General features: G+C 37.9%; 1 protein-coding gene across 1 annotated transcript; it reads left to right on the top strand.

Annotated features, from left to right (window-relative positions):
• Positions 1-1575: 1575 nt before the first annotated feature.
• On the top strand, positions 1576-9913 carry faah2b (fatty acid amide hydrolase 2b). Its single transcript, XM_052137237.1, is given in 13 exon segments — positions 1576-1761; positions 5016-5098; positions 5795-5922; positions 6208-6248; positions 6250-6418; positions 6612-6731; positions 6846-6981; positions 7057-7084; positions 7087-7176; positions 7727-7846; positions 8063-8171; positions 8390-8578; positions 9738-9913. Coding segments are annotated over 13 exon segments (1575 nt in total).
• Positions 9914-10107: the final 194 nt, after the last annotated feature.

Raw genomic sequence — 10107 nt, 5'->3', positions numbered from 1 at the left:
TTTATTTTTTTACATTTTGTTATGTTGAAGCCTTATGCTAAAATGCTTTAAATTTGTATTATTATTACTTTCACGTCAATCTACACTCAATACACCATAATGACAAAGCAAAAAACTGATTTTTGATAGCTTTAAAAATTATTAAAAAGACAAAACTTAATTTATAAATTTATAAATAAATACAGATCTGGGCTTTATGGCAGAGTGGTCAGACGGAAGTCTCAGTGCAAGACACAAAAAACACCTAAAGACTCCCAGACAGTGAGATTCTCTGGTCTGATGAAATGAAGATTGAACTTTTGGCCTCAATTCCAAGCATCATGTCTGGAGGAAACTAGACACCACTCATCACCAGCACAATACAATCCCAACGGTGAAGCATGGTGGTGGCAGCATCATGCTGTGTGGGTGTCTTTCAGTGGCAGGGACTGGGGACTGGTCAGGGTTGAAGGAAATCTGAACAGCATAATACAGAGACATCCTTAATGAAAACCTGGTCCAGAGTGCTCAGGACCTCAGACTGGGCCGAAGGTTCACCTTCCAACAGGACAATGACCCCAAGCACACAGCCAAGACAATGCAAGAGTGGCTACGGGACAACTCTGTGAATGTCCTTGAGTGGCCCAGCCAGAGCCTGGACTTGAACCCAATCAAACATCTCTGGAGAGATCTGAAAATGGCTGTCCACTGATGGTCCCCATCCAACCTGACTGTGCTTGAGAGGATCAGAATAGCAGAATATCTCCAAATCCAGGTGTGTAAAGCTCGTCACATCATACCCAATTAGACTTGAGGCTGTAATCACTGCCAAAGATGCTTCAACTAAGTACTGAGTTAAGGGTCTGAATATTTATGTCAGTGTGATATTTCAGTTGTTTTTTTTTTTCTTTTAAATACATTTGCAAAGTAATCTAAAATCTGTTTTTTGCTTTAGTATAGTATGATGTGACAAAATAAGTAAAGCATTTTAGCAGAAGGCTGCAACAGAACAAAATGTGAAAAAATGAAGGGGTCTGAATACTATTATACTATTAGTGATAAAGGTTCAGTTAAGATAAGGCTTTAAGCTTTGGTGTGTTTGCTTAGTTACAGAAAAAAAAAAGAGAAGGAAAAAAAAAAAAAAAAACTAGGAGAATGCCAGAGCCATATCAATACAGTGCTGTCTTGCAAGCACTGCAATTAACCTAATATAGATCTGTGAAGGTGGAGAGAGAGAAAAAATAACCAACACTGTATATTGAAGCTTATTTGTTTATTCACCAAGTGATGACATTTTTAAGTACACCATAACTTTAAAAAAATGAGCCGTGACATTTTATCTTAACTTACAGGTTATTTATGAGGGGCATGACAATAAAAGTGTTGAACAAAGTTCTGAGTGTGTACACCTCCTTGATCATAAATGAACCATGTATAGAGACTTCATGGTGTTGTAATAAATGAGGTTCAAAGGTTCAGTGTCCGCAGGTGTATCTGTGAGGGGTGATGATGATAATGATGATGATGGTGGGTGGGTGTGTGTGTGTGTGTGTACACTGCCCTTTTCATCTGTTGCTGCTCTCTCAGCACGTCACAATGGCTTGGACAGTCGGAGAGCACATTCTGCACTGGCTCATGGTCCTCGTGTCTGGGCTGCTCTTGGCTCTTTTTAGACTGATCTCACCCGGGAGCTCGAGCGGACCTAAACATATCTGTCCTATCAGAAACCCACTGCTTACTCTGTCTGCAGTGCGACTGGCTCAGAAGATCCGTAAAAGAGAGGTTTGAGGTTTAAGTGGCATTATTTCTGTCATGCTATTTGCCAGACACTATCTATGCATGCATTTGAAAATGATACATCATATATTTTCAATGTGTGGGCGTTCGTAAGGGGGTTGCCGCTATGATGACAGATGATTAAACTCTGGGCGATTTTATTATTATTTTAAAATGTTTTTAAAATGTTGTCTTGGACTTACACTGACTCCTAGGGACGTATATGCACCATTATTTATACACAATATTTAATTTAGTTTGATCTCAAACGATCCCTATCTAAAGAAATAATAGTCTAAATAAATAAAGCTCAAAACTATGGAAGGATTTTCATGACTATTTTCAGTAGCCTACAAGTTGTATTTGCAATTGTGTTTTCTATTTGTGGACGCATAAATTGTGACATAATCCAAATGCAATCGCTATTTGCGTATTACCGATTGTATTTTAATTTACACAAAGTCTGCCAAATTTCAAAGGGAAAAGCAAAGTCAATTTGCAATTGCATTTCTGAAGCGTTACACAGACACCTGTCAATCAGTACTGGGGTGGGTGTTTACACTGTGGGCGTGTTTTTGGAAGTGACGTCAGTTTGGAGCACCTGCCGCCTTGCTGTCGACGGCCATGAAGAGATGTGTGTTTGTGTACATTATTGAAACTTTCCACTAAGGATGGTAAATGAAGCTGCGTAAAGCTCTGATGCTTTCTGTTGAATGTTTCAGGATAAGTTTCAAAGGCTCGGGAGTGTCGAAAACCATCCGGTGGTTGGTCAAATATAAATATAAACCCGAGTGCACAACTCCGTTGGATGGAGCGCCTGTTAAAAGTTTAAGACATTATGCAAATATAAAAACCTTACAACGCTAAGTGTGTTCATTGTAAGCATCTGATAATATAATTCACACATTAAAGGGTGGCAATACATGATTTAAACAAGAGTGTTTGATTACCTGTAATAATAGCATAATAATAGGCCTAATGTGTCGTCACGGCAGTAAAATGTCAGTAGCTAGTCGGTGCCGGTCTCAGTGCAATTTCACGGTCTTCGATACCAATTTCGGTGCAACAGCATAAATATGCTAATATGACAATGTGCTACTGAACACATCCATTTAGATTTAGTAAAAAGAAAAAATTTCAATGTAAATAATAAATGAAAAGAAATGCATGTTTCCTTCAAGTGTTTCTCAATCAAGGATAAGTGTTTTTAAATGCCGCATTACTGAAATCTGTTTTATTCTTTACCAAATCACGTTTTCCTTTTTGTTATTATTATTATTTTCAAGAATTTTATGTTATAGATTAATTTCATTCTTAAACTTTTAACAACACTTTTCAACATGTTATTGCATTTTATTTAATAATTTTTTGCTAAACATTTATTCACCAGGGGCCGGTTGCACCAGCTATGTTACAACTTAGTGTAGTTGTGGCGTAAATGGGCACTAAATCACAATTTACGCACTACTAAATATTTGAGTGTTGCACCATCAAATTATAGGATGTAACCCTGCGTATAAACTAAATATTTATGGAAGCCTCCGACCAGGAATAACAGATGAAATAAAAAAGCAGACTCATTTAATGATATCAATGAGCTCGTGTTTTGTGTGACAGGCATCAATCATTTTGACATACTGATGTTGACATTTACACTCGTTTACATTTACGGGAGAAAACGTACTTCAGCATGAAACCGATCTAGTGCGGTTTCCTCTGTATGCTGCCCGGTGTCAAGTATGAACATACAAAATAGATATTAAAATGAATAAATGTATTTTTTTTACAGTCGGTTTTATTAGTATTTATTTATTGCCCCTTATTAGTTTTAGATACAGTTATTCAATATTGTTATTTACAAAGGGCAAATATACTATTTATCAAATACTTTTATTACGTATCATATTTTAATGGAGATATAATTTATTACAGCTGACAGTTACGTGAGCTAACAAGGTTTGAACATCAACCGTAAAAACATCAAACTGAAGTTCACGGCTTTTTAACACTTCTGTGTACAAATTTGAAGGCTGTTTATTGGATCAATGCAGGTAAACGTGATATATTATGCAACTACGCATTACTTAACTAGTAGGTTGTAAACTCTCCGTAAAGTCTTTCCTTAAGAACAGATGGTGCAACCAAACTAAGCACCGACTTAGTGTGAACTTTACATCCCAATTTACATGAGAAATCGCTGTCCTGTTTTGTGGTCCGTTCTGCATAATGCAGTGGCTCATTTTTGCTTATTGCAGCCCATTCAGCACCAGGCCTATCCACCAGGCCTCTCGGTTCTCCCACTGGCCAGTACGCCCCTGATCGGCCCCGAAGTGCGTCGGCCCGGTATGCCAGATTTCCAGTTGAGCCCAGAGTGCAAATAGTGTGATTTAATTGTATAAATATATAGTTTACAATACAGTACAATACAGCTTCATTTACCATGCTTAGTGGAAAGTTTCAATTACACAATCGCACATCTCTTCATGGCCGTCGACAGCAAGGCGGCAGGTGCTCCAAACTGAAGTCACTTCAAAAAACACGCCCACAGTGTAAACTCCCACCCCAGTACTGATTGACAGGTGTCAGTGTAACGCATCAGAAATGCAAAACAGTGTCAGGCAACAATAGCAGTGTGCAGTCTGTGCACTAAAAGAATGGCTGTTTACGGGTCAGCAACACTAAAGCCTTTTGCAAAATGCAATTTGTCTGTTGCAACAATGATTGTATTTTATACATTTAAGGACGCAGGTTTTATTGCAATAAGTCAGTGTAATGCTGGATATAGTAGACACACTTGTGCCTAGACTACAAATATATATTCTGCTACACAAGTGATCATGGACGAGTGTTACAAAAGGCTCTGAAGTAAAAACAAAAGTTGCCTTTTTTCAACCTTCATATAGAATCCAAGAAACACTTGATTGAGTTAGTGGACTTTAAGTGACCTTTACCTCCTACTGTAGAATGACAAAATACTACTGACACTGGGAACAGTTTTGTGCTTCTATATTCCTGTACAGCTGTAATGAAATCCTGAAAAACAGAGTTTTTAGTTTTGATGTTTACTAACATTTCAGTGTATTTCATATTCTTCTGGAACACGAGCAATGGCAATGACATTACTTATTTACCCAAAGGGCACAAGCTCCTGTATGGAGTAAAAAAAACACAATCGCTAAGGGTTTAGAAGGGATTACTTTCTGCCTTTTCTTTCTGTGTTATATATGTTACAGTTGTACCTTTTTAAACTGTAAATATAGGTTACTAGTGTGGATGTTGTCCAGGCCTACATTGACAGGATACAGGAAGTAAACCCACTGCTCAATGCTATGGTCAAAGACAGGTGAGCCTGTCACTTTATTGAGCTATTAACTATGTTTATACAAGTCTGAACAGGACATCTATCTATTGCACATCAATAACACTGCACACATTAGGGTGTTTCTTCAACTTTAGGCTCACTTTTTTTCTGTTTGTGATATGGTCACATTAAAACTGTCTTGAAAACTTTAGCAAAGTTTTGGTACTTTCAAATGGCATTTCTGTATAAATGTTATAGTTTTAGTTTCATCTCAGACCCAGACTTTGAATTCAACTATGAAACAAAGTAATAAAAGATTAAAACTATGATAATCTGAATAAGGAGTGTTATAAACATAACCATTTTTGTAATTAGTATTATTTGCATGTATTTAAGATACATCAAATGATAGCTATGAAATTAGCCTGAGATGGACAAAGCAGTCAGCCATTTTTATTCCAAAAACAATAAATATGTCATTTCCACTACATACTGTAACTGTATTAAACACAACACATATTTTAAATGTGGTGGAAATGACAACATCCTAGTAATTTTCATGATTTTCAAAAACAAACAAACAAAAGCACCAAATTATCCTGTGATGCATATATTGTTGGACATTGTTGGTAGACAAATGAAATAAAATAGTGAGTGTGAGAGTACTTTCTAGACATCCACACAGGGCTAAAATTGCCCATAGATGAAGAGACATCTGTACATTGTCCACATTTTTAGGTTTGCATCTGCTCTTTTGGAGGCTGCTCATGCAGATAAACTAATAGAGGAGAATGGAGAAGGTCTGATGGATCGATTTCCTCTGCTGGGTGTTCCATTATCTGTCAAAGAGGCCTTTGCACTCCAAGGTACACTACCCATAATGATCTCTTGACCATGACTTTATCGCTCTTCATCTCAGTCATGCACACTACTCACCCAAGCCTATTATAGGCCCTGTACAAATACTGCCTAAAATGTTGTTCTTTTGTATGGACTTTAACATCTAACACAAGTGACCTTTGCTTTAAGATCCAACCAGTTGTGCTTAATTTTTTCAGTCACAGAGACAAGCTTCACTGTAGAAATAAAATGGATATAGATATTATCCATTAGTGGATCTGTTATGTGCTCTTTCTCACCTACTCCCACAGGTATGCCCAACTCCACTGGGCTGATATCACAGGCTGATATCACTTGCAAGTGTGGATGCCCCTACTGTGGCTCTGTTGAAGAGAGCTGGAGCAATTCCGCTAGGTGTCACCAACACCAGTGAGCTTTGCATGTGGATGTAGTCCAGCAACCACCTTTATGGCATTACCAACAACCGCTATGACATTGAGAGGATGTGCGGGGGAAGTTCAGGTCTTCCATTAAGTGGTGTTCATCCATTATATACTGTAAATTTAAACAAACATTAAGGCAGTACAGAAATTAAATTTAAATATCATATTCATTCCATTATTTTGACTGTCAGTTGATCATAACATCTCAATAAGATGACAGTAAAGCATAAGCTATTTGATTATAATAAACACCTATATCTTCTTTCCTGTAGGTGGAGAGGGCAGTATCCTAGGCAGTGGTGCATCTGTGATCGGTATCGGCTCTGATATTGGAGGAAGTATCCGTATGCCATGTTTTTTCAATGGGATATTTGGACACAAAACCACACCAGGTCTGTGTCCTGCAAAAAAGACAATCAGAAAAACACATCCATCTATTAGTTAATAGGGAAAGTGTATGTGCATCTGTCAGAGAGATAAAGGGACTCCGTTTTATTCTATTTTAGGTGTGGTATCAAATGACGGTCAGTTTCCCACATGTTCTGGTCTCCAAGGAGACTACCTGTGCACTGGTCCAATGTGCCGCTATGCTGAAGATCTTCTCCCTCTTCTGAAGATAATGGCTGGACACAGTGCAGACAAGTACATCTCACACACAAAGATATAAATCAGACTTGTAGATTTGGAAATACTGACACCAAATATATATTTTTCTAGGCTCTCCCTCTCAAAAAAGGTGGATCTGAAAAGAAATTGCGTTTCTTCACCATAGTAGATGATGGCAGATCTCCTTTGACATTGCCAGTAGACAAACAGCTCACTGAAGTTCAAAAGAGGGTGAGAAGCATATAAAAAAACTACAATTAAAGAACTCATCCTGTAAATACAACTGTAAACAACTGAAGTGTAGAGTTTTACATTCCTCCAGGCTGCCTTTGGATGGAAAAATAAAACTCATGCCATTAGTTGAGGCAATGTTGGCTTTTCTGGCAGGTCAACAGTACTAAGGGTACTAAGATGCGATCTTTAGGGTGGGAAAGTGGTTGTCTCTTCGTTGGACTGGGAAGGTTGCACAAGGAACAGCCCCCAGCCTCACCTTAGACCCGGCCATGCTGGTCGGGATGCTCAAGCAGTGCAATGTTCTGATGGTGTCACAGAGTTTAAATGTTTCAGGGAAATCTTACGTTATATATATTGTTTCCACAAATTAAGCAGGGATAGGAGAAAATATTATAACATTGACAAATGTTCACACGTAAATACTACAAATGTAAAGTACTGATGTAAACCTTATTTGAAAAGTTTTGACAGATTTGTCTACATGAAACAAGTACTTATGTAAAATAAAAGATATGCATTATTGTAATTTGTTATGGTTGTTTGACAGGTGGTTGCAAGTTTAGAGGCTGATCTGGGAGTAACGGTAAAGGAAATTAGACTTCCTCAGCTCAAATACTCTTTTCAGATCTGGGACACATTCATGGCGCTTCCTGACAGAGATGGCAAGGTGTGTAGTAACTCTGAACACAGTAAGGAATTAAATCAAGACTAGAATCTCACGACGTCTTGGCCATGCTGATAGATGTCATTTATAAGTCAGTAGCTTTCAAACTAGGCTTTTAGGTTTTGTTTTTGAGTACAACATGATTTTAACAAAAGCAGCAACCACTTTGCACATCCAGAGAATAAGAGGAAGTTTGGATCATGCGTGTATGCATTGCAGCCTCCACAACCTTTTGCTGAGCTGATGGCAGATGGAGACTCTGTTTGGCCCATGTGGGAGCTTATAAAGTGGACTTTTGGAAGATCTAAACACACACTGGCTGCTATTGGTAATGCAGTAACTTTGCACACAATCATCTTACAAGCGTTTCTTTCAGGATTTTAAGGATAATTAGGACTTGTTCTGTTGCCTCAAAATTCAAAACTAATTGGTACATCAGATGACGGAAATAGTTTTTCTTGGTTCAAACTAACAAACTTTGGATGGGTGAAGGAGATTCCTCTCATTGCTCCATGTGTCATGTAGCTTTCTTATGGCTGATTTCAGGTCTGGCTCTGTCAGAGAGCACTCGCAGCTCTGTGCCTTCTCAGTTCATCTTAAAGCAGAAGGAGGAACTGCAGAGAGAGATGGAAGAACTTCTGGAGACAGATGGAGTGCTGCTTTACCCCTCACATCCTCTTCTCGCCTGTAAACACCATCATCCCCTCTTTACTCCTTTTAACTTTGCTTACACAGGTAACCACTGCTTAAAACTACATCCTTCTTTTTATGTTGTAGCAGGCCTGGAGACAAGATGCATTTTTCCATTTGAACATAAAGGGTTGTGTGGAAGTTTTAAAATTTTTTTCTTGATAGTAATTTAGTGATGTTAGTCCTTTTAGACAATCCTAACCCTTAAAGAGATAGTTCACCCAAAAATGAAAATTATTCATCATTTACTAACCCTTATGCCATCCCAGATGTGTATGACTTTCTTCTGCAGAACAATAATTTTAGGTCCATAGAATGCAAAATTTTTAAGCTCCAAAAACCTCATAAATCAGCATAAAAGTAATCCATAAAACTCTAGTGGTTAAATCAATGTCTTCTGAAGAGATATCATAGGTGTGGTTGAGAAACAGGTTAATTAGTAATAATTTTTTTTTTACTATAATTCTCCTCTCTGCTCACTCATCTCCACTTTAACTTTTTCATTCTTCTTGGGTTTTTGGTGATTCACATTCTTTGTGCATATCACCCCCAACTGGCCAGGGAGGAGAATTTCTAGCATAAAAGGACTTAAATATTGATCTGTTTCTCACCCACACCTATCACATATCACTCAGAAGATATGGATTTAACCACTGGAGTATGGATTACTTTTATACTATTTATGTGAATTTTTAGCTTTAAAAATTTGGCACTCATTCACTTGCATTGCTTGGACCTACAAAGCTGAGATATTCTTCTAAAAATCATAATTTGTTTTCAGCAGGAGAAAGTCATACACATCTGGGATGGCATGAGGGTGAGTTAACAATTAAAGAATTGTAATTTTTGGGTGAACTATCACTTTAAATTATGTCAGCAATCTTACGTTTTTAATCAACAGTAACGTACTGTATAGTATTATATTACTGGTTATTGTGGGGTTAAACCTACCACTTTGCAGTTACCAGATCAGGTCATGAACCACTAAGCCACATTTTAGTTTTCAGGCATTACAACTAGAGAACTATTCTTTAAAGCTTAATAGCAGCTTTGGGTCATTCAGACTGCATCAACAGTGAGCGTCATGGTTAAAAGGTTAAGACAAGTTCTCTGTAAAGGGTAAAATAATGAAAGTAAAGAAGACAGCTAACAGTAAAGACATTTGAAAACAACACCTACCATTTTTTCCCCCACAAATTCCTAGGAATCCTGAACATCCTGGGACTGCCAGTGACCCAGTGTCCATTGGGGTTGAGTAAGGAACGATTGCCCTTGGGGGTGCAGGTGGTCACAGGGAAGTTTCAAGATCGTCTGACCTTGGCTGTGGCACTCTACCTGGAAAAGGCCTTTGGAGGCTGGAGAGATCCTGGAGTGGTTTGAGGACTGAAGAAACTAGACACTGGAAAGATCATTGAATCTAGACATGATCTCAGAAAGAGTTACACCACCAACACACCAGTTCTGTCTCTCTGATTTAAGGTGAATGAATGGTTTGAAACTATGTCTTCGATTACATTTTAGTCAGTTGTCAATTTAAGGATTTCCAAGTTGATGTGTAATCTTTTAAAGACATT

This window comes from Xyrauchen texanus, chromosome 1 (assembly GCF_025860055.1).
Source record: "Xyrauchen texanus isolate HMW12.3.18 chromosome 1, RBS_HiC_50CHRs, whole genome shotgun sequence".
Lineage (NCBI taxonomy): Eukaryota > Metazoa > Chordata > Actinopteri > Cypriniformes > Catostomidae > Xyrauchen > Xyrauchen texanus.
This window is presented reverse-complemented; position numbering and strand designations above follow the sequence as displayed.